General features: G+C 38.4%; 2 protein-coding genes and 1 pseudogene across 3 annotated transcripts in view; 2 read left to right on the top strand and 1 right to left on the bottom strand.

Annotated features, from left to right (window-relative positions):
• Positions 1–5,552, top strand: part of SLC26A5 (solute carrier family 26 member 5) — an 81,927-nt gene extending 76,375 nt beyond the window's left edge. For both annotated transcript variants that reach the window (XM_054237855.2, XM_035255045.3), the window contains one exon: positions 693–5,552. In XM_054237855.2, coding sequence (XP_054093830.1) covers positions 693–886 — 194 coding nt within the window. In that variant the 3' untranslated portion in view covers positions 887–5,552. The remainder of the gene's footprint in view (positions 1–692) is intronic.
• Positions 5,553–5,967: 415 nt separating this feature from the next.
• PSMC2 (proteasome 26S subunit, ATPase 2) lies at positions 5,968–26,188 on the bottom strand. Its single transcript, XM_002751682.8, has 12 exons — positions 26,051–26,188; positions 20,623–20,660; positions 19,636–19,717; positions 18,381–18,480; positions 13,368–13,499; positions 12,720–12,792; positions 11,042–11,137; positions 10,193–10,357; positions 8,694–8,781; positions 7,272–7,474; positions 7,077–7,173; positions 5,968–6,990 (listed from the first exon to the last, which is right to left on the bottom strand). Exons 1-12 carry the CDS (start codon positions 26,118–26,120, stop codon positions 6,833–6,835), a joined length of 1,302 nt encoding a protein of 433 aa, XP_002751728.3. The 5' UTR covers positions 26,121–26,188; the 3' UTR covers positions 5,968–6,832.
• LOC108592885 (dynein light chain 1, cytoplasmic pseudogene) lies at positions 11,696–12,143 on the top strand (annotated as a pseudogene).
• Positions 26,189–27,212: the final 1,024 nt, after the last annotated feature.

Raw genomic sequence — 27,212 nt, 5'->3', positions numbered from 1 at the left:
AAATTATAAATTCATTTGCCTTTTAACACAGAAAATCCAGCAATATGCTGCATATGTTCAAAATGACCAGCATTGTCTACAACAACAAAAGAAAAAACTCTAGTACCAAACAAAAGGGACTAGTTAAATAAACCAGGTACAGCTATACAATAGAATATGATGTAGTGGGAAAAAAATTAAGCAAAAAGGGTTGAGAATCTTATATATATATTTTTTCCCACTTATCCCCAAAATAACATTTTATACACACACACACACACACACACACACAATCATATATATGTAATTCCCACTTTTCTTATCCCCAAATATAGTTTTAAAATGCTGTTTTGGGGATAAGAAAAGTGGGAAATAAGAATACATATATATTTATTTATATTTACATAGAGAAATCTTGGAAGAACACACAAAAAAGTAGTTTCCTGGGACTTGTAGGTGTGATGGGTGGAGACAGGAATTGGAGTGAGCCTTTTACTGTAGCATTTTAATATTCAAACTATATGGGCTTGAACTCAGGAGGTGGAGGTTGCAGTGAGCCGAGATCACGCCACTGCACTCGAGTCTGGGTGACAGAGTGAGACTCTGTCTCAAAAAAACAACAACCAAAAACACTTTATGGAAGTGTTACGTTTTTTAATTGTTTAAGACTCATATCCAGAGTGTGGACTAATTTTATTTTCTTCTTTTAATAGCGCAAGTTGTGAATGACCTCACTCGGAATAGATTTTTTGAAAATCCGGCCCTGTGGGAGCTGCTGTTCCACAGCATTCATGACGCAGTTTTAGGCAGCCAACTCAGAGAGGCGCTCGCAGAACAGGAAGCCTCAGCTCCCCCTCTGCAGGAGGACTTGGAGCCCAATGCTACTCCTTCCACTCCTGAGGCATAGATGAGGACCTCACCCTAGAATGGGGTTATAAGCCTCTCATGAAATTCCTAATTTACATGTTTTAAATACTAGACACTAGATTTTTTTTTCTAAGGGTAAATACTAGTAGCTGAGGCTTGATTTGGAGGGTGAATGACGCCTAGCAAGATGTATCATACTTGTGTTTTTTTTGATTGAATATTTCAAAGATAAATTGGCTCGTTGCCTGCATTTATTATGCAGAGACGTTTCTACTACTTTTTGGCATTATCTCTGTAAGCTAAGCACTGAGAAATTTATTTCCTTTAAGTACTTTACCTACGAATAGGACATGCTGTCACCAGATGAGTAGTGGTTCTTTGTTTTTGTACTTGGTCTGCAAACTTTCTATAATCAGTTATCTAACAGAAGAGAGAAACTACAATTTTCTAGAAGTTCTCGTTTTAAAATAACCTTTTATTTATTATAGAAGCAATATAAGTGCATTGATGACATTTTGAAAAAATAGACAAGCAAAAATGAGAACATAAAATATTACATTTCCACCACTCAGAGATTATCACTGTTAATATCTCAATACATATCCTTCCAGATCTTTTTCTATTCATATATATTTACATTTTTAACCAAAGTAAGGTCACATCTACAGTGTTTTATAACCTATTGTTCTTTAATTAATAATCTCCACTTTCTCATTCCAGCACATTTTTTACATTAGACCATATTTAAATTTCCCCAATTGTTCCCAAATTTGCAGTTGGTTTGTGCTAACTGATATTCATTCTTTGACCTTACATTGCAACTGGTCATGTTCTTTAAGGTCCCTTAAGTCTATTTTAATGTAGCACAGTTCCTTTTGTATGGCATTGACTTGTTAAGAGACTGGGGCAGTTGTCCTGTAGAATCCTGTCTTGTGAGTTTGTCTAATTGCTTTTTCATGGTGTTTAACCTGTTCTTATATTGCCTGTACTACCTCCAATCTGGAATTTATATCTAAAGCCTTTATAGATTCAAGTTAAAACATTTTATGCTAGATTATATCATAGATAAGATACATGCTTCATATTGTATCACTTCAGAAAACACATAATATCTGGTTGATCTACCATTAACTAATCTAAGTGACCTAAACTAGATTACTGGATCAGCATGACAGTCTGATCCTCCAGTTAGATTTTTCCCTATGTGACTACAGACATATCTGTGTGGTGTTCCTTTGGCATTGAATGAATGTCTATTCCCCTATTAGCCATTTACCCAGGAGTTTTAACATTGGGTGATAATTCTTGCATAAATCATTAATTTTGTTAAGGTTTGTGAATTGGTTTTCTAGTTATTTCATTTCTTCTGCATTGGTTGTTCTATGTGAAGTATAGCTTTCCCTCCTCCACTCGAGCTATTTGGTCATCCTTACCACAGTTCTACTAGAAGGGCGGGTTGAATGCTTTATTATTTTCATTTAATTATGAACTTCAAAGTAAATAACTGATTTATTAGATGGTGACAAATTAGTGGGGTTTTTTTAGATTTCCCTTTTCTGGTATGAAGGTAGTCTTGTGAATTTTTATAGTTTTAATGTGTTTCAGTCCATTATGTTCTTTTCGATACTCAAATTGTCGCAGCTGTGGCCAGTAGAAGTCCTTAGAAGCTTGTTATTGTTGCTAATAGTGAAGTAGCCTGAAAGACCACGTTTTTAAGAAAACTAACCCCCAGGTATAATTTAAATTTTCCTTAGACATTCGTAACAGCTATCAGTTAATTATACATCAAACTCAATTTTTAGCATAGGAGTGAGCAAAATACTTACCTTAGTCATTCCACAGAAATGTGGAATGTCAAAGGTTGGAGGATACCTTTAAACCAGTTTATCACTTTCACTTGCTTGTAACTACCAGCTCACTAAAAATCAAAGCACAGACCTTAGCCAACTTGTCTAAAGCCTCCTCTGCTAAGAGTTCCTGCTAACCATGAGTTTGTCTTTTCTTTAATATATTGTCTTATTGATGTCTTGTTTTAGTTTTAATGAATAAGATACTGCCAGGAGAAAAGCAGTCAGATCTCAGTAGAATTGTTAGCACGGCTTAGTTGCAACCAAACCCTGTGGTGTATGTGGTCATGATAACTCCTATTAAGTTTCTCACTGTCTTTACTAACTTAGTTCAAAATAAACTTCTCCTTCTAATCAAAACTTTAGCTAATTCTAGAGTGAAATTAGATTTGCTTAGTTATTTCCTTTTCAATCATCACATGAGATCAGATACATCTGCATTCCAATATGGACTGCCTTCTGAAAGAGCATGTAATTGTAGAACTTAGGCTTACATTAGAAACTTTGGTAACAAGTTTCTATATCATTTCAGCCATTTAAGCAGAATTTAAGGATTTTAAACTGTGTTATAAAATACTTCATTACACATTCCTTAGCACCAGTCTTCCACTTAGCCAATACTGTGGTTGATAGAAAGTAGTGTACAAAAAAAGGTATTTGGGTATAACTTCGCATTTGTATTTAACTTTTCTGTTCAACTTTTAAACTGTTTTGAATAGAATTATGTATATTAAAAGCACAAGTCCTTAAGGTGGGAAAATACAGTTTTATCATTTTGCTTAGCATCTGCAAATGAGTGCATCTCAAAATACATTTCATCCATGTGTAAATACGTCAGAATGTTTTACCTAGAATTGTTTCATACAGTGAAAATTTCCTTGTCTTACAGTCTTGTCTCTGCCTTTCAAGGAAATAATATATAAGCCCATCTGTTCCTTCTGGACCTTAATAGCTGCTACTGTTTTCTTCTATGTTTTTCAGCCCTAATTCAAATTCAGGTTCAAATTGTCCTATCAAAATGGGCAGAATCTGCATAAACTAAGGACTAGCCTTGTTTTATGGCAATATATGGGAAAGCACTGTTTTGAAGAGGTCCCATAAAGAGAAGTCCTTTGACTTTCTCAAATCCTGTGCAGTATGACAGTGGTTGATCTCTGTCTCATGAATCGATGGAATATGTTTGAGAACAGCTGTGAACCAGGGCCTAGGAAACTCCAATCTGTATCATAGACACTGACTCTGTATGAGTATACAGCAGCTGATAATGGGATCCTAATTGTCAATCTCAGCTGCAGTGGAACCCAGAGAAACTGTTAAGGGTATGGATCCTCTTCAAGCCCTGGAATAGGACAAAAACTCATTTTGTAGTTAGCAGGAAACATCTAAAACACCCACAGGATCAAACATGGTGGTTTGATCCTGTGCCCTTACATTTTGAGACAGTTCCAGCCTCTGAGTGCACTTGAGAAAATGAGTCTGCCCTCTTGTGTGTGAAAAGAGAGGGTAGCAAACCCAGTGAATCTGTCCTGTGGTGGGTGGGTGGGTTTTTCTGTGTGTTGGGGGCTGGGGGGTGTGCCCTTGTGTGGGGATGAAGGAGGGAAGAGTATGTGGCTCTATTATGTCTGCCCCTTTAAAGACAGTAAATCAATTTAAATTCTAAAATCAAACAGAACTTCCTTGGTGTGAGCCTGTATGCTTTACTGAGTGCAGAAATGCTGTTGGTCCTTTTTAGTGCACCTCACCTTTCAGGAGTGCTTTTAGCATTCAAGGTGTTTAGATTCTTACAGTTTTGAATGCTCATAAAAGTTTGAGAACTGATAAAAATATTACCGAATTCTTCAAACATACAGCTAACCAAAATGCATGCAGTGGTTTTGTAGCCCCTCCAGTACCAACAACACAATGGTAAAAGCTAGCACACCAGGTAACATGCCTGCTTAGTGACTTGGATTTTATCAAGTTTGAGCATCTTAAAACTCCACCTGGCCTCTGACAAAGGCTTACCAGGCTTTTCATTGTACTGATGTATTTCATTTCACTTGACATAACAGATGAAACCTCAGACCATCATGAAAATTGAGTTTTTAAACAAATCTAATCATGTTTTTAACGTTAAGTTTTTACACAGGATTCTACAGTATATTTTTCTAAAGTCATAAATCCTTTGTATTCTAACTTATTCAGTGCTCTGACACATGTATATAGCACACCTATTTTAGGTGGAGGAAGTTACTGGTAAATGTTCTGTCTTTTTAAGTAGGGTTCAAACATGATGGCCTAGGCACTGCTGATGCTACCTGTATATATATTCCTTGACAGAAACACCCAAATTTTTCAAGTAATTGATTTTACATTTGATGTGTGGATTAGATTTTCCTTACGGACCTAAATGAATTATCACAATAGTCACTCCGTATCTTAGAACAAAGTGCACTTACCTGGGTGCGGTGGCTCACACCTGTAATCCCAGCGTTTTGGGAGGCTGAGGGAGGTGGATCACAAGGTCAGGAGTTTAAGACCAGCCTAGCTAAGATGGTGAAACCCAGTCTTTACTGATAATACAAAAATTAGCTAGGCGTGGTGGCATGCGCCTGTAATCCCTACACAAGAGGCTAAGGCAGAGAACTGCTTGAACCCGGGAGGCAGAGGTTGCAGTGAGCTGAAATCGCACCACTGCATTCCAGCCTGGGTGACAGAGCAAGGCTCCGTCTCAAAAAAAAAAAAAGTGCACTCAACATATCTAATTTGTCTTTAATTGGTATATATGAGTATGTGGCCATATGACAAAGTGGAAAGACTTCGGTGTGTTCTAAATGTGTACATCTATTTAATCAAAACATTAAAAAACATACATCTTCAGTCATTTCCTTGATTATATTTTATTGTAAGCATAACCTGAATAGTTTGCTGTTTCATACCTCAAGAAAAACTAGGGCAGAGTTAAAAAAAAAAAAAAGATGACTGTTTCTGATCCCATTCATAAAAATGAAAAATCAAGAATGTGGTTGGATTTTATGAATGAAGGGCTTTAATTTCTTGAAAACTTTCATAATTTTAAGTATTTCAATGCAACACAGCATTTTCTATGTTGTCAGCTTTTTCTATTGTGAATTTAAAATGTATCCAATTCTCACTATTTTGGAACTTATTTATGAATACTGAACTTCAATAAAAATATTACTGTGCTTTGGTCTTGGCATTGAGGGAAGGGGTAACTGTGGTAGAAGATAGGATTTGATGTTGGTTACACATGAGACAATTTTAAAGAGCTCTGTTGAGGATTTTAATAATCTTTATTTTTAATTAATATAATCTTTATTTTTAAAATACCTCACTGTAGACCAGAAGTCTAACTGAAGCTTTACCAAACTAATTTATAAAATGAAAGCAATCATTTTCTGTATGAAGCCAATTCCAGATTTTCTAAATTAAATCATAGGTACACACTTTTTTTTCATTTTCCTACTTGTTCACCTCTGGCTGTTCTTTCTGCTTTATTGCACCACTTTACTGTTCATTAAAATTCACTAATTATTCCTGATTAATTTGAAATAAAATGGCAACACTTAACATATACATCCAGTGTTTCTTCTACTTTAAAAAAGGTTTAGACAGAGCTTTTATTATTCAGCATGGTGGTGGGAGACTATCATAAGGCATTTGGTCATATGCCTAGGTGAGCTACCCTGATGAGGGGCAGAAGAGGATAATAGGAACATAGGTAATAAGCCAACGAACTTGGACATGAATCCCAGTTTTGACACTACAAGTAAGCAGGAAAGTTTTTGCATCCATTAAATGAAGCTCCATTTGATGATCTTCGTCACTGGACAGATGGGAGGATACAATAAGAATATACGTAGAGCACCCAGCCAGCATATGCCTAGGATATAAACCATCTAAGCAAGCACTTTATATGATGTGAAACCCTTAAATAGGAGTGGGTCAAGAAACAGTCAAAATATATTCTCACAAGCTTTTCTGTCTAATAACATTAGAGATCACCTTTTATTATATTATAAGAAGAGATACGAAAACATACGATCTTGAAGCCATTTACTTTTTTGTGAAGTGGTGGTTACAAGCCTATATAAGGTTAGGATTCCAGTTAAAAGTTTTCACTTGAAAGCCTTCAAGGTTCAGTTGTATGTCATGTAACGAGGAGTAGCGCTGAATTTGGCATAAGATTTAATGACCTTATTTACAGCTTCCAAGAAATCCTTCTCAGTAGCAATTTTTCGCCGCGCTCTGATGGCAAACATACCAGCTTCTGTGCAGACACTTCTAATCTCAGCACCTTTCAAACAAAAAGTGAATAAACAGGTTTAATTAAACAGCCTGAGCAGACAGACCAGCAAATATTAGCAAGAACTTTCTACTTACCAGTGCTATTTGGACACAGTCGTGCTAACAATTCAAATCTGATATCTCTTTCAACACTCATTGAACGAGCATGAATCTTAAAGATGTGGGTCCGACCCTAGAAATGAGGGAATTTACAAATATTAAAATGGAAAAAACATCACAGGAAGAAAAAACTTCAAAAATCCCTTTCCTAAAGTGAAATGGTTTTGTTACCTCTAGATCAGGCAAGCTAAATTCAATTTTTCTATCCAATCTCCCTGGCCTCATCAGTGCTGGATCCAAAGTATCAGGTCTGTTAGTGGCCATCAGCACTTTAATATTGCCTCGAGGATCAAAACCATCAAGTTGATTGATCAGTTCCAACATTGTTCTCTGCACTTCATTGTCACCTCCAGCACCGTCATCAAACCGAGCCCCTAAGACAAAAGGAACGATAAGCTTTTCAGGTCCACTCAGAGTAACGCTATGCATGACCTGAAAGTACCATCAATCTCAGCTCAAAGCATGCCCCCAGGCACTGGTGCACATCCCACTTTGAAGCAAATCCTGTAAAAACAGCCTGCTTTATACAAAACTAATTAGAAAGTGAATCTTTGTTTTCAAAAGTATTTATCACAGATTTACTTAACATACTTTAAATTGCCTATGAGACAGTTTAGTGTTTTCGATTACTGAATTTGAACCTCTCAAAAATTCATGAAATACACAACGCAAGAATTATTCCCTTTATAAGATGAGCAAACTGTGGCTCAGAAATAAAATAACTTGTCCTCAGGAGTTTAAGACCAGCCTGGCCAACATGGTGAAACCCGTCTCTACTAAAAATACAAAAATTAGGCAGGTGTGATGGCAGGCACCTATAATCCCAGTTACTCAGGAGGCTGAGACAATCGCTTGAACCCAGGAGGCAGAGGTTGCAGTGAGCCGAGATCGTACCACTCAACTCCAGCCTGAGCAACAGAGTGAGACTGTGTCTCAAAAAAATAAATTTCTCTAAATTTCATGGCTAATACTGTATTTCATCAAATCTGTGAAGCCAAGAACATTATTTTATGTGCACTAAGAAAAACCACCACCAATTAAATTATGCCCCAGTGCTTTCTTATGACATTAGGAGATGATACTTCTCAATTTAGTAGTTTAAACTGTGGAAATAGGTGTTGTGTGAATGAAATCGGATATAGGTTGAGCATCCCAAAATCCAAAATGCTTCAAAACTTGAAACTTTGAGCAACAATATGATGCTCAAAGGTAATACTCATTAGAGCATTTTAGATTTCAGGTTTTCAGATTTGGGATACTCAACCAGTATACTGCAAATACTCCAAAAGCCAAAATTCAAAATATCTGAATTCCAAAACACTTCTATTCTCAAACATTTCAGCTAATGGATATTCAACCCATAGCACAGAAATAAAGGCTTTGAGAAATGGCAATGGTATATAATGCTGCTTCTTGCCTTTACAGTTTAGTGTACTAGATTTATTAGATCTGTGGTGCCAGTGTTTCAGAGCTCACAGAAGAGTTGGAGTTAAAAATCTGTACGAGATTAACAGATCAGAACTGTAACACATGTCACTTTAGAGTTTTCATGAAACCGAATCCTAAAGCAGGTCTCTAATGTATCATTCTCACCTCCAATAGCATCAATTTCATCAAAGAAGATAAGGCAGGCTTTTTTTGTTCTGGCCATTTCAAAGAGCTCACGAACCATTCGAGCCCCCTAATGAGAAAAATGATTTAGTAATTCAAAATTGGCTTTAAAATATTTTAAAATACAATAAAAAGTTATATTTCAAACATTTCAATATTTATTCCTAACAGTATCGTCACCCATTATTACATAAACTTTTTTTTATTTTTATTTTTTGAGACGGAGTTTTGCTTTTGTTGCGCAGGCTGGGGTGCAATGATGCGATCTTGGCTCACTGCAGCCTCTGCCTCCTGCATTCAAGCGATTGTCCTGCCTCAGCCTCCTGAGTAGCTGGATTACAGGCATGCACCACCACGCCCAGCTAATTTTGTATTTTTAGTAGAGATGGGGTTTCACCATGTTGGTCAGGCTGGTCTTGAACTCCTGACCTTAGGTGATCCACCCACCTCTGCTTCCCAAAGTGTTGGGATTACAGGCATGAGCCACCATGCCCGGCCCACCTAAACTTTTTTAGAAAGACTGAAGTTTGCTCCCCAGTCCATCAAATTAATTTTGCTAGCCTTGAAACAGTAAGTCATTTTCATGATTCTCTATTAAATAGTAATAGGTTTCAGATCTGAAGAGGTTGAATTAATAGTTGAATAAAGGAACCATTCTAATCAGTAAAACTTGTGTAAATAAAAGCATCTGATCTATCACTTGGAATTCCTGATCATTGAATTTGACTTAAGTTTTAATTAGGAAATAAAAAGATACTTCAACTCTTGCAGCTCCTTATCTAATTCTTACTAAGTATACGAATCATCAACAGGTTTCAGATACAATACATGTAGCCCTAGACTTATTCTCTAAATACATATATATGTGTATATGTATGTCTACATGCATATAGACAACCTATGTTCTCACTTTCTCATTAGGACTGAAAATAATGCCCCTGAAGTAAAAGAATTCATGTACCAGGCATTTCCATAGAAAAGCCACATCTGTAGAAAATGTCGTCATGGCGGGGGGCATACTGGTTAAAATTTTAAGTGGTTACCTATTTCCAAACAACCACAAAGATGGCTTCTAAACTACAATCAAGAAATTTCTGGTCTCAGCCTGGGCGTGATGGCTCTGGGAGGGCAAAGCAGATGGATCCCAGAGTTTGAGACCAGCTGGGCCACATGGCAAAAACCCTCTCTACAAAATATACAAAAATTAGCTGGGCGTGGTGGCATGTGCCCATGGTCTCAGCTACCTGAGAGGCTGAGATGGGTGGATCACCTAAGCCCAGAGAGGTAGAGGCTGCAGTGAGCTGAGGTCACGCCACTGCACTCCATCCTGGGTAACACAGTGAGACCCTATCTCAAAAAAAAGAAAAGAGAAATTTCATGTCTTGATCCCCCAATGCAGAAGTGCCATTTTTACTTTCATTCATACTGTACAAATCTTATATAGGCCTAAATATTCTTTGACTATGATAAATTTACTTTACCTCACCGACGTATTTCTGTACAAGTTCAGATCCAATAACTCGAATGAAGCACGCATCAGTCCGGTTGGCAACTGCCCGTGCACAGAGTGTCTTGCCTGTACCGGGTGGACCAAAGAGCAGCACACCTTTGGGAGGCTCAATGCCAAGGTTCACAAACCTCTCTGGCTGTGATAGAGACACAATTTTTACACTTACCACTTCTGCATAACAAAAATAGGTCTACTTCTACATCAACAAAGTAATTTTATGTTTAGTCTTTTATCCTGAAAACCATACTTTAATATTTAAATCAAAACTATTAAGTCCACAGTCTACATACTTGATCTAAATAAGAAATTTTACTTATTCTAAGACATAAGTTCTAAACTGGACTCAGATCAACACATAAGACTGAATGGCTTTTAAAAAGTGCTTCTATTATCCAGTTTTAAAATACTTTCCTAATTTTAAAAAAATTATGATGTTTAAAGAACATAATTATTATCTGGTATTCAATATCTTGGTTTTCCATTATCCACCCAAGTTTAACCTGCTTCAATATAAGCCCCTTTCTTCTCAATTTCACTTGAAGAACCAGTTTCTTCTGTAATAGCCTGTAACATATTTAACACATTGCTAAAGGTTACACTGAGCCACCTCTGTCACTGTAAACAGCAGATCTTTCTTTTTGAAATATACTTGACCACTCAATCGTTTTTGCTTGCTCTTCCCTAAAACTTACCAACTCTCTCCACCTCCTCTCTCCACCCTCTCAAAAATATTAAAAGCCATCTAATATACAAGCAATTTTAGTGCTCAATATACAAAAGACATCTTTATACAAAGAAATTATAACACTCAGCTACTTACATGAAGTAATGGGGTTTCAACTACTTCTCGCAATTTCTCAATTTGTTCCTTACAGCCACCAACATCACTGTATGTGACATCAGGTTTTTCCTCCACCTAAGAGAGGGACAGAAATGTATAACATATAGTCATAGGTTTTTTGGATACTGTCCAAATACAGAAGAGACCCAATCCCTTAAAAGAAAAATCAAACTCACAACAAGTGAGAATTTTAATAAAAATTGAATACATTGTCTGGTGCCCTGGAACTATTTGCTATATTACTTGTTATGACACTAATGAATGAAAGACAAACTAGTAAAGACATGGTGAGACTCCGTCTCAAAAAAAAAAAAAAAAAATACTGCCGGGCTTTGTGGCTCACACTTGGAATCTTAGCACTTTGGGAGGCAGAGGTGGGCGAAACACTGGAGGTCAGGAGTTCGAAACCAGCCTGGTCAACATGGTGAAACCCTGTCTCTACTAAAACGACAAAAATTAGTAGGGCATGGTGGCAGGTGCTTATAATCTTAGCTATTTGGAAGGTTGAGGCAGGACAGCTGCTTGAACCTGGGAGGTGGAAGTTGCAGTGAGCCGAGATTGCGCTACTGCAATCCAGCCTGGGCAACGAAAGTGAAACTCCATCTCAATTAAAAAAAAAAAAAAAAAAAAGCCGAGATGCGCCACGGCTTCGGTAGCGACAGCAGCTCAAGCCGTGACTGAGCAGTGCTAGCACCTCCTCCAGGAGACTGTTGCTGTGAGCCAGCCCCCTTCTCCACGGTAACCATGTGCGATTGAAAGGCCGTGATCAAAAATGCGGACACGTCGGAAGAGATGCAACAGGACTCGGTGGAGTGCGCTACTCAGGCGCTGGAGAAATACAACATAGAGAAGGACACTGAGGCTCATATCAAGAAGGAATTTGATAAGAAGTACAATCCTACCTGGCATTGCATCGTGGGGAGGAACTTCAGTAGTTATGTGACACATGAAACCAAACACTTCATCTAATTCTACCTGGGCCAAGTGGCCATTCTTCTGTTCAAATCTGGTTAAAGGCATGAACTGAAAAGGCCGGGCGTGGTGGCTCACACCTGTAATCCCAGCACTTTGGGAGGCCAAGGCGGGCGGATCACCTGAGGTCAGGAGTTCAAGACCAGCCTGGCCAACATGGTGAAACCCCATCTATACTAAAAATACAAAAATTAGCTGGGCGTGGTGGTGCACACCTGTAATCCCAGCTACTCGGGAGGCTGAGGCAGGAGAATCACTTGAACCTGGGAGGTGGAGGCTGCACTGAGCTGAGATCAGGCCATTGTACTCCAACCTGAGCAACAGAGTGAGACTCCATCTCATTTAAAAAAAAAAAAAAAAGCATGAACTGTTGTGCCACACACCCAGTGATCCATCCAAAAACAAGGACTGCAGCCTAAATTCCAAATACCAGAGACTGAAATTTTCAGCCTTGCTAAGGGAACACCTTGATGTTTGAAACTTTGTTTTGTACAGGGTATTCTCTTTACTAGTTTGTTGTGGCTATAAAACAATTAGCAAAATAGCCTACATTTGTATTTATTTTCTATTCCATATTCTTGTGCCACATTGTTTTCTCTCAAAATCCATTCCTTTAAAAAATAAATGTTGCAGATGTGAAAAAAAAAAAGCCATAGCATTCCTTTTCCCTCCCATAGTTTCCTACCTGCATCATGGTAACTGTTGGGTCAATCTTAGGAGGCAATGGAATATGAATTTGATATTTATTTCTGTCCACACTAAGGAAGTAAAAGAGATAGTCATTAATACATTCTTTGAGCTTTCAATGTCCTTTTATGTTTAGTTTTTTCTGCTCAAAACCATACTTTAACAAGAGAGGTTATATAAAGAGAAATAGAGCATGAAAACTGAGGATACTAAACTATAAGCCTAATGTGGCAAACAACCTATCCAACAGCAACTAGACCCTTGACTCAAGGAGAAAGGGGAGATTTTTTTTAATTTACTGAGTGAATCATTATGTATTCTATAGACATTAACTCACTTAGCATCATAACTAACCTAAAGCAAGTACTCCCCCAATCTATACCATGTTACCTTAAATGGACTGGTAACCTCAAGTCTAAAATTTGAAGCCATTCATAATAAATAGTGGGAGTAGGGGAAGTCAGGGAAGCTGAGGGGAAGTTAGGAAGCAGATGTAGAAGAAAGAATTTTTAACTACAGTATATTATTAATTATCCCTTGGTATTCCAAGGAATTCAGTTTATTTATTTACTACAAAGCCAAGGATGTGAATATGAAACGGTATCCTTAGTGAAAGAAAAGCATTTATTGTAAATAGAAATCTTACCCCACTCTCATCCCTTCTTCAATGTCAGTAGGTGCCACTTGATCACTAAGGTCCACCACAAACTTGGCAAACTGCTTTACGTTGATAATGTATTTGGGGTCCTCCGAATCAGCATTGATTATCTTTGTACACCTAACACAGCAAAAGGCTTGATTAGTGTAAGGAACCTAACCACTAATAATAAATTCAGCTAACTAGATTCTATCCTGAACATGGAATATATAGGTATAAACTAGAACTGCAGAAACTGGGACACTGTTAAAGATCCTTTTCTATGCTCAATTCCCGAGGTCCATTTAGCTTTAGCCAAGCCATAAAAATTTCAAAAACATTCTCCTGAAAAATCAAACCCAAATATCTCATCATTAAGAATTTCTCTCATTTTTTGATTTCTGTAATTTATATTCCTTATTAGTGATGTTCTAGTATATCTTATATTGCTCTTTTTATTTTCCCTATAAAAAATGGTTATCTTGTCTTACATCAAATTCAGTAATAAATGTGTTTTCATTCTTTTCCTGAGTTTATACTTTAAATCTGTTTATATTGTTGTTGCTACTTTTTCTCTTTTTTTTAACTGAGCCAGTAGCTTTTTTCTTTTGAGATGGAGTCTTGCTCTGTTACCCAGGCTGGAGTGCAGTGGTGGTGCAGTCTCAACTCACTGCAACCTCTGTCTCCTGGGTTCAAGCAGTTCTCTTGCCTCAGCCTCCCAAGTAGCTGGGATTACAGGTACCCACCACCATGCACAGCTAATTTTTGTATTTTTAGTAGAGATGGGGTCTTGCCATATTGGCCAGGCTGGTCTTGAACTTCTGACCTCAGGTGATCTGTCAGCCTTGGCCTCCCAAAATGCTGGGATTATAGGCACGAGCCACCTTATCCAGCCAAAAAATATATATTTTGAAGAATAACAAGTCTACTTCAAATTAAATTATGAATTAAATGCAATCCTAGCTGGGCACAGTGGTACATGCCAATAATCCCAGCTACCCAGGGGACTGAGGCAAAAGTTCGAGACCATTCTAGGCAACATAGTGAGACTCCATCTCAGAACAAACAAATATCAGTCTTGTCTTGGGCTAGTTTAAAACAAACAAACAAACAAACAAACAAAAAAGGGGGACGTATAGGAAATAATAGCTTGAGGAAAAAAAAGACAGAACTGCCCTTTCTGATATCAAAACAATGTGTAAAGCTATAGTAATTAAATGCTGATCTAACAGTAATAAACATATCCACCTGTAAAACAGTATAGGGAATCCAAAAGACAACACAAATCTGGAATTTAGATTATGGTAAAGATAGCATTTCAGGTCTGCAGAGAAATGGTATTCAAGCAATTGCTATTCAGTTATAAATAAAAATTAAGTTAAAGTGTTACCTCATATCATATTACAAACAAAAAATACCTCCAAGGGACCTGTGATTGAAGGCAACAATCTAAACGCATGCATCTATTTTTGTGCCTCCTTAACACAGCTACTAAAACCATAGAGTTTAAAAAGGACATGAACACAGGAATTAAATTTTGGTAATTGGAAAGCCCAAGTTCAGGTAGTAAATGACTTTGCAGAAACAAGAAAATTAAATCTTAAAAGACAATGGGGAAGGCAAAGTATCTCCTTGATTTAGACCCAAAATCATCAAGGGCTCAGGCTCAGACAAATGGCATTAGGCATTAGGTATCCCTAGAAAATTGAACAGGAGGTTGGGAGAGGTGGGCAGACCCATGGCTTCTAAAATAGAAGAATTAAGAAGTCAGATTGTAGGAGCCTCTCCACACTGCCTGGTCTATATTTCCCTTGTATATGGACAAAATTACACAGGTTTACTCTCTAGAGCAGGGGACAGCAAATTACTTGCATGTCAAAACCAGCTTTGTTTTTAAAGATGAACATTCACAATTTGTTTTCTCTCTTGTCAGGTAAGTACCCACATAATATCCCCAATTTTGTTTCTTGTCCTTCAAAGCCTAAAATATTTACTACCTTTTTATAAAGTTTGCAGACCCTGCTCTGGAAAAAGTAAAACAGAGGGAATACTAGCAGTAAAAGGCATGCGGGGGCAGCAAATCTACTGAAAATTTGGGGGAGGGCAGTGAATGAGGAAGGATGAGTAAACATAAGTAAACTAGTTACTAAGATCCCCAGCACCCTCTCTCCACTGTTCTTCCAAAATGCTGGAGATTGGAGACAACAGGAGACTGAAATAAATTCTTTGGGAAATCTGACTATCCAAATGAAAAGTCCTAAGACAGTGACACAGGAGGTCCCCCAGCTAAACAGCCCCACCAGATCACCTAGAATGAAACTCAGGATCGACATCCCTCACTACTGAATTTAGAGCTGTCACTCTTTTGGTCTCCCACCAAAACCAAGGCCCAAATTTAAGATTACCAGATATCTATCATAAAAGACCAAGGCCAAATAAGCAAAGAAGGGAAAAAGCACGTTGATGGAAGCAAACATGCAAAGTTATAGGTTGAGCCTCCCAAATCTAAAAATTCCAAATCCAAAATGCTCTAATATCCAAAACTTTTTGAGCACCAACATGACACTGAAACTGACCCAATAGCCCAAAAGACAGTTTTTTGGATAAACATAGAAACTGATTTTTCTATTTTTAAAGCTTAGAAATTACATTTGTTTTACCCTCAGGCTCTCAAAAAAAGTATCACAGAACTGAAACTCACCAGATCACAGCATGAAGACAATGAGATGCCAGACCCCTAATTAATCATTATGGTGGCTTCCTTATCCCTCCCTAGCTCCTATTTTCTTACACTTTGTCACATTTCTTCCCTCCTACATAAACCCCTAATTTTAGTTGGTCAGGGAAACAGACTGATTAAATTGTTATCTCAGTGACTGGTTTTCTATGCAGTGAACAGTAGGACCTAGAAAAATCCCCTGGTGTTTCTTGGTGACAACACACAAAGAAAATGCTCATTGGAGCATTCAGGATTTTCCATTTCTGCACTCGGGATACCTTAACCAGTAAGTATACTGCAAATATTCTAAAATCTAAAAAATCCAAAATCTGAAACATTTCTGATCCTAAGCATTTCCAGTAAGGGGTAGTCAAGCTGTATTAATTTCCAGAGAGAGAGATGAGAACATATTACAACCATGATACAAGAACAGAACATCCAACACACACACAAATGAAAGAATAAAAATGAGATCCTTGAAATAAAAAAACCTCAGTTTTTTACCTGAGAAATTAAAAATCTACGAGAAGAAAAATGGGAGAAAAAAAATCAACAGAATAATTCAAAGATAAAGAAAAGCTCATAGGAAGTAAAAAGGCAAAAAGAAAAACAGGAAAGAAAGAATAGCATATTAGAGGAGCAATCCTGGAGACCCCATATCCAAATAAGAAAATTCAGGAATAAAGGACCAAGAAAATAGAAGGAAATAAATTAACAAATGGTTTCAAAAAGATCTATCTTACTAAATGACAAGGAAGCCCAGCACAATGGATGAAAATAGACCAACACCAAGGCACATTGCCATGAAATTTCAAAATAGAGCAAGAGAAGACTCTACAACTTTCAGAGGAAAAACGGGTCACATATACAGGACTGAGGATCAGAATGGCTTTACCGTAACACTGGGAGGCAGAACAACGCCTTCAGAATTTTGAAGGGAAAAGAACTTTATACTCAGCTAAGACACTTTCAGATATATACAGTCTCAAAATATTACTTCCCAATTGACCCTTTTCCAGGAAGCTACCAGAGGATGTCTTAGACCTAAAGAAGGGTGTAGGGAAACTAAGGAAGAAAGACTAACAGTACACAAGCAACAGGAGAGAGGCAAGGGGTGATCTCCAGGATACAGAAGTTAGACAATGATTGTCATTAAAGAGCATGAAGGGCAAATGGTCCATACCAAAGCCGGTCAAGAAATGCTGGGAAAAACCTAAGTAAAATGAAACTGAGAGAACACCAGACGCAACTGAGGGATCCCTGGGAGAAAACTAACAGATCTGATGCATCTGAAGAGCAGTTTAGACAATCAAGAGAAGGTGGGAGGTTGAGTATGTAACATATGCACAGAAAACCAGGCAAATGAAGAAATAAGACATTATAACAACCAAAAAATAGTGGTGCAAGAAAGGAAAAGCAATCACTGCTCACCACTTGGCTCTTTGTGAATAGTGTTTACATAGCCATAATCATATAAACACAGAATACTGATCTAACCAAAATTATAACAGAATTAGATCAGGAGGATGTGGTGATAGAAAGGGTGTGCCTTCAGGATGAATGAAGGCAGAGGAAACAAAACAAAATCCTTATCTTCCATAGTGGGAAGCCAAAAGATAATACCTAAAACTAAAAAATCAAAAAGTAGGAATCTACAATACACAAGACATAGCAATATCCATAGATCCATCAAGGCAAAAATCAAAATAATCAGTTAAAAAAGGAGAAAATGAGTGTCTTTAGGGAAGAGGAATTGGGAAATACAACTATTATTATTGAACTATTTAACTCTTTATTTATTTATTTTTTTTTGAGACAGAGTCTTACTCTGTCACCCAGGCTGAAGTGCAGTGGCACAATCTCAGCTCACTGCAACCTATGCCTCCTGGGTTCAAGTGTTTTTCTCGCCTCATCCTCCCAAGAACCTGGGATTATGGGCACACACCACCACACCCTGCTAATTTTTGTATTTTTAGTAGAGACAGGGTTTACCATGCTGGCCAGGATGGTCTTGATCTCCTGACCTCATCATCTGCCTGCCTCGGCCTCCCAAACTCCTGGGATTACAGGCATGAGCCACTGCACCTGGCCTATTTAAATCTTTTAAATGATTATACTTTCATGTATTTTTGAATAACTGTTTAAGTCATAAAATTTTAACCCCACACAGTTTTGTAGAAAGGCTTATTTACTTGGAATTTGGAATAAAAATTCTTTATGAACGATTGCATTATCCCTGAGACTCTAACATTAGGTGCTTGAAGACAGACAAAGGTAAGTTGCCACAGAGCACCCGTACATACCTGGCAACCTGTAAAGGCTGTTCACTCTGGAGTGTCTGCTTATCTGCAGCCAAATCCCAGAGTGCTGGAGGGGCCAGGCCAGTGTCAGATTCTTTAATACCTAGAGAAAGATGACAAAATTTACTAAAATGTAATGCATCCTCCTAAAATAACCTTTCTAAACCTCAGCACTACTGACATTTTGCATTGAATCATTCATTGTGAGGACTGCTGTGTGCATTACAGGCTGTTTAGTAGCATCCCTGGCCTCTCACCACTAGATGCCAGCAGCACCGCCCTCTCTCAAAGTCATGACAATCAAGAATGTCTCCAGACATTGCCCAGTGTCCTCTGGGAGGGGGTAGGAGGTGGGGCAAAAGGACCCCAGCTAAAAACTACTGCCCTGCCCTAAAGTAGTTTTCAAGCCAAAAATGTAATGCCACATTTGACATTTTTGCTAATACTATAAAACTTTATCATTCAAGTTCCACCAAAAAGTTTCCAGCTGCAAGGAAAGAGCCCAATTACTTCAAGCAAAGCTATGTTGTGAGATCTTATTTTTATTTAAAAAAGTTTTTTGACTTGTTAACTGAAGTTTACTGAACTGGGTTTTTTTTTTTTTTGAGACTGAGTTTCACTCTTGTTACCCAGGCTGGAGTGCAATGGCGCGATCTTGGCTCACCACAACCTCCGCCTCCTGGGTTTAGGCAATTCTCCTGCCTTAGCCTCCCGAGTAGCTGGGATTACAGGCACACGCCACCATGCCCAGCTAATTTTTTGTATCTTTAGTAGAGACGGGGTTTCACCATTTTGACCAGGATGGTCTCGATCTCTTGACCTCGTGATCCACCTGCCTCGGCCTCCCAAAGTGCTGGGATTACAGGCTTGAGCCACCGCGCCCGGCCCTGAACTGGGCTTTTACCAATAGAAACATGACTTACTTAGAAGATGATGTTGTTACCAGGCGCAGTGGCTCATGCTTGCAAGGCCTAGGTGGGTGGATCACCCCAGGTCGGGATTTCAAGACCAGCGTGACCAATATGGTGAAACCCATCTCAAAAAAAAAAAAAAAAATTTTTTTTAATTAAAAAAAAAAAGATGATGTTGTTTCTTTACTGCCTAAGCATTAAACCCGACTGTAAAAAGCAGTGAAAGATATGGTTAAATGAGATCTAATTTATTAACAGAAAAGAAGGATAATGATTTTTTTAAAATCTGTAATCATGAAGGAGTAACACATTACATTTAAAGAAAATGGGAATTAAAAAATACATACCAGTGAGCTCATTAATTTTCTTGAGAAGTTGCTGAATGTCATCTTCAACTTGCTTGATCTGCTTAGAATAAGTGCTCTGACCCTAGGTGATGAAGATCAGTTTAGTTAGAATATCAGGACATCAACAATTTATTAAACTATAGGTAAAAATTATGTTTAAGCTTCAATTTCAATAGTTATCATTACCCCAAAGCTTGGTATTCCTGACCCAATATTTTCCCCTAAATACACACCCACTATTATACAAGATAAAAAGTGAAAATCATGGCCGGGTGTGGGTGGCTCACGCCTGTAATCCCAGCACTTTGGGAGGCTGAGGTGGGCAGATCACCTGAGGTCAGGAATTCGAGACCAGCCTGACCAATATGGTAAAACCCCATCTCTACTAACAATACAAAAAAAAATTAGCCAGGCATGGTGGCAGGTGCTGGTAATCCCAGCTACTCAGGAGGCTGAGGCAGGTGAATCTCTTGAACCCAGGAAGTGCAGGTTGCAGTGAGCCGACATTGTGCCATTGCACTCCAGCCTAGGCAACAAGGGTGAAACTCCATTTCAAATAAAAAAAATATGTGAAATTATGCAAAACTATTTCTCGATTTCTATGCATTAAAACTTCATTTCAGAACTAATTCAGTAATACTTGTTAAATATAGTAAATATATGTGTAAATTTTGTCTAATATCTTTCTATATAGCATCACATTTTAATCACAAATAGTATTAAAATAATGTATAAACTGAGACATGCCAAATACTCTGATCTGTTCTATAACTTTTAGGTAGGCAACTTCATTTAGTGAAGATTACCATGAGCTGCCAGACATTCTCTTCTAATTATTTTGTTTCTTTTTATTTTATTTTTTGTTTGTTTTTTTAATGTTTGGTTTTTTAACTTCTAATTATTTTGGAAGGACAATAACAAAACAGCCAAAACAATTTTTATTTCAACATAAAACATCTGTTGTTTGTAGACACTGAAAGGACTTACGTAAGTTTTCAGCAAGGCAATATCCCCCTCATCCAGAGCTGAAAGAAGACAGACAATACATGAGATTCAAAAAGAAACAAGAATTACATATTTTTTAAAAAGAAAAAAACAAAAACAAACTAAAGTGATCAACTTTTCAGTTCAAATTGTTTTAATTTAGTGTCAAAAATCAAGCAAGATTATGATGATATAAATTCAATCAAATAGTTCCTGGACTCAATTAATTTTTATCTGACTGGGAAGAAGACAGATTTTTTAAAGTACATCATATACATGATTACCTATTTTTCATAGTACATACATAAAACATAGTACATTACATAAAACACATCCATTAAGAATCTTGGGGGCCGGGCGCGGTGGCTCAAGCCTGTAATCCCAGCACTTTGGGAGGCCAAGGCGGGTGGATTACGAGGTCAAGAGATCGAGACCATCCTGGTCAACATGGTGAGACCCCGTCTCTACTAAAAATAGAAAACATTAGCTGGGCATGGTGGCGCGTGCCTGTAATCCCAGCTCCTCAGGAGGCTGAGGCAGGAGAATTGCCTGAACCCAGGAGGCGGAGGTTGCGGTGAGCCGAGAGGTTGCGGTGAGCCGAGATCATGCCATTGCACTCCAGCCTGGGTATCAAGAACAAAACTACGTCTCAAAACAAAAAAAAAAGAATCTTGGTTAAATTACATCATAGTCTTACAATGAGGCTGAATCATGAGGTAAAGAGACTGAGACCATCCTGGTCAACATGGTGAAACCCTGTCTCTATGAAAATACAAAAAATTAGCCGGGTGCTGTGGTGTGTGCCTGTAGTCCCAGCTACTCAGAAGGCTGAGGCAGGGGAATTGCTTGAACCCAGGAGGTGGAGATTACATTGAACTGAGATCACACCACTGCACTGTAGCCTGGTAACAGAGTGAGACTCTGTTTAAAAAAAAAATGGTAGCAATGAAAAAAGAATGGAAGGGTTGGATAAGAAAACCCTCAGAGGAAGAATCTACAGCACATGGCAAATGACTAAATGTGAGAAGCTTAGGGGAGAGGTTCAAAAGTGTCACCAAGGCTTTGGACCTAGATACCACACAAAAGAAGTCACAATAGAGAGTGGTTGGCAGAGGGAGATACGAAGTTCAGTTTAATTTTCTTAAGTTTGTGGTACTGTTATCTGTGCAGAAAAGAGTTACCATAGCAGGCATAATTGCTATCCTTTGAAAGGCCTACGTATAAGGTTGGTCCTTGGCTGTTGCCTGAGAACACCGATTTCAGAGGGTTCCTACCATCCTCAGAACTGAAAAAGGTGGTTCACTATGCTTAAAACGTTTATACAAAGTACATGGTTTATACAGAACACTTATTTCCCTTCAGGAAGTCTGGAATTTTTGTATGTGCTAGGCAGAGATGCCTACATGACCAGCCCGTAATAAAAACCCTGAGTGCCAAATCTCTAACAAGCTACCCTGTTAGCAATATTGTACACATATTGTCACTACCTCTTGCTGGGGGAATTTAGCGCATCCTGTGTGACTCCACTAGAAGAGAAACCCTGGAAACTTGTGCCTGGTTTCTCCTGGACTTGGCCCCATGTGTCTTTTCTCTTTGCTGATTTTGCTTTATATCCTTTCACTAAGATATAGCATAGCCATGAGTATGACTACATGCTAAGTCTTGTGAATGCTCTTAGCAAATTACTGAGCCTGGGGGTAGGCATGGGGACTATCCAACATACCAGCATATCCTGATGCAGCATTCTAGAAGGCGGAGAGAAATCTGGTTCTTGAGATCAGATGCTAGCTTGAGGTTAAAAGGATTGACTAGGGAAGCACAGAGAGAGGACACAGTCCAAGACGAAAATGGATGAAATTAACAGAAACAAAACCTAAGAGAAACCATGTGAAGACACAATGAAGGAAAGAAAAGAAGCAGGAGGATAAAAGGGAAAGTTCAGCAAGAGAAACCAAGGGCAGCTCAAAGGCTCAACAATGTCAAAAACACAAGGATTAGGATGGAGAAATACTAAATATCTGGGAATTAAGAAACTACTGATCAGTTTCAACTGATTGATAGAGATAGAAACTAAAGTGCAAAAATTAGAAGTAAGAGCCTGGCATAGTGGCTCACCCTGAAATGGCAGTATTTTCGGTGGCCAAGGCGGGAGGATCACTTGAGCCAGGAGTTTGAAACCAGTCTAGGCAATGTAATGAGACCCTGTCTCTACAGAAAAGAAAAAATTGTTTTAAATTTGCATGGCAGGGTAGTGCATGCCTGTTGTTCCAACTACTAGGGAGGCTGAGGCTGGAGGATGGTTTTAGCTCAGGAGTTTCCAGCTGCAGTGAACTATGATCGTGCCACCGCACTCTAGCCTGAGCAACAGTGTGAGACTGTCTCTAAAAATAAATAGGTAGTAAAGAAATGTACTGTGGACAAACAGTAACAGCTGCTGTCAATTGAGATGATCACTGTATGAGATACCGTGATACACTGAGACACCATGATACATAGAGATACATATTAATATTATCTAATTCTATATAAGCCTGTTAAGTAAATATAATTATTTCCACATTACATATAAGAAAAACAGTTTCATGGAATTTATTATTAGATAAAAAACTCAAAGCCAAGATTCAAACTTAGGTCTTTCTAACTCCTAAGCCTGTCCTTTCCACCACTTTTAGGCAGTAAAAGAAAAAAAAAGAAAATGTAGTTTGAAAGAACAGGAAGATTTTCTCAACTACGTAATATTTCCCTTTTGTTCTTATAAACATGTGCTAATATTCATTTTATCATTAAAAATTCATATTCATTTTTAAGATAAAATGAATATTAGCATGTTTACAAGAACAAAAGGGAAATATTCCATAGGACAACAAATAGAAGAGGTATGACAGAGAAAACAGAGTCCCAGAGGAGGAAGGGATAAGGTCAAAAACAGAGATGGGAAGGTTGCACATGACAAAAATTGGTACCACTTCCTCTACGGCAAGATTAAAACAGAAAATGGAAAATGTCAGAGAAGTTAACAGAACTCCTAAGTGGATTCTCAATTTTCTCAGGAGAGAAAAAAGTCATCAGTCAGGAAGAAAGAGACTGAACTGAGGACCTGAGAAACACGTAAAAGGCTTGAAATAACCACTATGTCAAACAAAGTGAGTCAATAGGAGATTCACAAAAAAGTTAACTGCAATTAGGACTAAGATGAGATCTGAAAGCTTAAACTGAAAGAAACTTAATAAGATTTTCCAAATTGAACAATGTTGGCAACCTATGAGCAGAAAAGGACAAGAAACAATGACATCCCCAGAATTAAAGAGGGGAGAGCAGAAGGTGAAACTGGCAAAAATAGTAGGTACTAAGTGCCCTTCGGAAAAAGGAAATAGTCTGAGCAGGGAAGCAGTATACCAGATAAGAGGGGATACTAATTAATTACATGGATCAAGGGACCGGTCAAGTAAGGTTTAGCAGTAATGAAGATTGAAGAGCAAAAAGCTGGGATGTAATGGAAGGAACGTTTGATAGGTTAGAATTGAAGCAGTTTCCTTTAATAAAGTCTAACGGTGATCACTAATGATGGGTCAGTAATGACAGAATCACCAGAATTGAGGCAATCAAAGATCGCAAATATAATTGCTGAAGACCTCAAAATGATATGACACAAGAATAGGAAGCCAAAAGAAAAAGAAAGAGTTTGAGAATCAAATAACCTGGGTGCTAGACAGTCATATATTTGCTAGGTAACCGTGGAAAAACCAATTAATCTCTGAGCATCAGTTTAACATCTGAAAAACAAATAATACTAGTTTTACCCTTACAGCTTTTCTGTAAAGATCAAGATATGTATTAATAGGCCCAGAATGGTGACTCATGCCTGTAATCCCAGCACTTTGGGAGACTGAGGCGGACAGATTACCTGAGGTCAGGAGTTCCAGACCCCATCTCTACTAAAAATACAAAAATTAGCTGGGCATGGTGGCGCGTGCCTGTAATCCCAGCTACTCAGGAGGCTGAGGCAGGAGAATTGCTTGAACCCAGGATGCGGAGGTGGCGGTGAGCCGAGATCACGCCATTGCACTCCAGTCTGGGTAACAACAGGGAAACTCCGTCTCAAAAAAAATGAAAGGGAAGAGTAAGAAAAGAAACATAAGAAATACCATAAGAACATTTTAAAATAGCTAAGGAACAAACGGAGGAACAGCATAGAGACTACAAAGGGGACTACTGGGAAGAAGTTATATCCAAAAATGGTTTGCATATCTCATGCACTGTAAGTTAAAATATCAACTGGTATAATCTCCATGGAGAGTAATTTGGCACTAACAAAATTAGAACTCCACTTCTAGAATTTATCCTACAATTTGTACTTGTGCAAAAGTTAAATAAACAAGATTATTCTTTCTTTCTTTTTTTTTTTTTTTTTTTTTTAAGATGTTGTCTCGCTTTGTCGCCCAGGCCGGAGTGCAGTGGTGCGATCTGCAACCTCCATCTCCCGGGTTCAAGCAATTCTCCCGCCTCAGCCTCCCGATTAGCTGGGACTACAGGCGCATGCCACCATGCCCGGCTAATTTTTGTATTTTTAGTAGAGACGGGGTTTCACCACGTTTGCCAGGCTGATGTGATCCACCGGCCTCAGCCTCCGAGCCAGGCCTATTCATTGTTTTATAACAGCAATAAAGTGGAAAAGTCTAGCTGTCCATCAATAATAATTAAGTACATTATCGAATATCCACAAAATGGGATACTATGCAGATGCAGAGAAAGTGACTACATAACAGGAAATTATCTCTAATATGTAATAAAAATTTTAAAAATCACTATGTTGAGTATGTACGGCATGCTACATTTATGTAAAAAAAAGAATATATGAGCAGACTTGCTTGTGTATGTATAGAATATGTCTAGAAAGATATGCAAAATAACAATATTAGTTGCCTCTGCGGAGAAGTTAGTGGCTGGGTCCAAGAATGCGAGACTTTACCCAATGTTATCTTTTCTGCCTCCTGAATTGTGAACCCTGTGAGTGTATTATCTGGTCAAATAAATGTTTTAAGAAAACCATCTCAGAATTGTAGCTACACAGTGATAGCTCCCAGCTGTCACAGCTGGGAGGAGGAGGAGGAGAGGAAAGAGGATCAGGTGACCGAGCACCGCCAGGCAGAACTTTTCAAGGCCTGTAAGGCCAAGCAGGGTGCGTGGCTTCTTCAAGATCTGAGAGCTCAGAATGAATAAAAGTTTCCATCAGCAGATGAATAAAGAACTTGTAGTGGATGAGGGAGACTGAGAAGGCAAGCAAGTTAATCCGGCCGGCGCCCATACTAAATGACTAGGGGCACAAAAGGGCTAGAGCAGAGCCAGGAGCGGGAATCCAGCTCCCCTCCGGTGTCAAGGCAGCTGCTCTCCAGTCCCGCCCCAGCTCTGATCTCCTGCCCATGCCACTGACCTCGGATGGGCTTGTCGTCCTTCTCATCCTCTTTGGTCTTCCGCTGATCGACACCGAGGTAATCTGGCATTTTAAGAGCTCCAACTGCCTCCACTCCTTAATGATTACACAGCACCTTCCTTGCTTCCGGTGGTGTTCTCCTTTTCCCTTCCCCACCGGAAGTAGATCGGACTCTGGCGAGCCTCCTTACGCAGTGCCTGAGAGTCTGGAGAGAGCCCTGGGGGAAACGCTTTGGCAAGCAGGTCGCTGGTTTTTGGAGTGATTACCTGTGAGAAGGGAAATTTACAGTGTTTGCAAAATGCGTGGCATATTAGAGACAATAAGTAGTGGCCACATCTACAAATACAGTAAAGGTAATCTATTTCTGTTAAGGAGTTAATATCCACAATACATAAAGAACTCCTACAACACAATAACAAGAAAACAACGTGATTTTTTAAATGAGCAAATAACCTGAAAGAACATTTCTCCAAAGAAGATATACAAATGGCCAACATCACTGTTCAGGAAAGGCAAATCAAAACCACAACTGGATGCCACCACATACCCACTAGGATAGCTATTAGTAAAAACAAGCAAAAACAGAACATAAAATAAGTATTGGATGACTCTGGGGTACAGCAGACCCTTGCGAGTGCTGCTGGAGAAAATGGAATCCTTGTGCATTGTTGATGTAAATGTAAAATGATAAAACGGTGCAACTGATGTGGGAAACAGTATGATGATTCCTCAGGAAATTAGAATTACCATGCCATTTAGCAATTCGATTTCTGGGTATGTATCTGAAATAACTGAAAAGAGGATCTCAAAGAGATATTTGTGCATCCATGTTCACAAGCAGCATTAGTCAATGATAACCAAAAGGTGGAAGCGACTCCCATCTACATATGAATGAATAAACAAAATTTGATATGCGCGTGCGTGTGCGCACACACACACACACAAATATTCAGCCTTAAAAAAATGAAATTTTAATATGAATTACAACACAGATAAACCTTGAGGACATTATGCTAAGGGAATAAGCCGTTCACAAAAAAGACAAATATGATATGATTCCACATAGATGAAGTGCCTGGAGTTGTCAGATTTCTAAAGACAAAGTACAAGGATGGTTTCCAATGCAGAGTTGTTCAATGGATATAGTTTCAGTTTTGTAATA

The sequence above is a fragment of the Callithrix jacchus genome, chromosome 11 (genome assembly GCF_049354715.1).
Source record: "Callithrix jacchus isolate 240 chromosome 11, calJac240_pri, whole genome shotgun sequence".
Lineage (NCBI taxonomy): Eukaryota > Metazoa > Chordata > Mammalia > Primates > Cebidae > Callithrix > Callithrix jacchus.
Note: the sequence above shows the minus strand (reverse complement) of the source record. Positions and strands in the feature narration are given on the sequence as shown.

Bases quoted from the DNA above. Each gene is read 5' to 3' on its own strand.
- PSMC2 (XM_002751682.8), bottom strand. From the start codon at position 26,120: ATGCCAGATTACCTCGGTGTCGATCAGCGGAAGACCAAAGAGGATGAG. The intron at 12,793-13,367 runs GTAAGATTTCTA...TTACTTCCTTAG, and splicing joins GAAGAAGGGATGAGAGTGGG to TGTGGACAGAAATAAATATC. The intron at 10,358-11,041 runs GTAAGTAGCTGA...TCTCTATCACAG, and splicing joins TTGAAACCCCATTACTTCAT to CCAGAGAGGTTTGTGAACCT.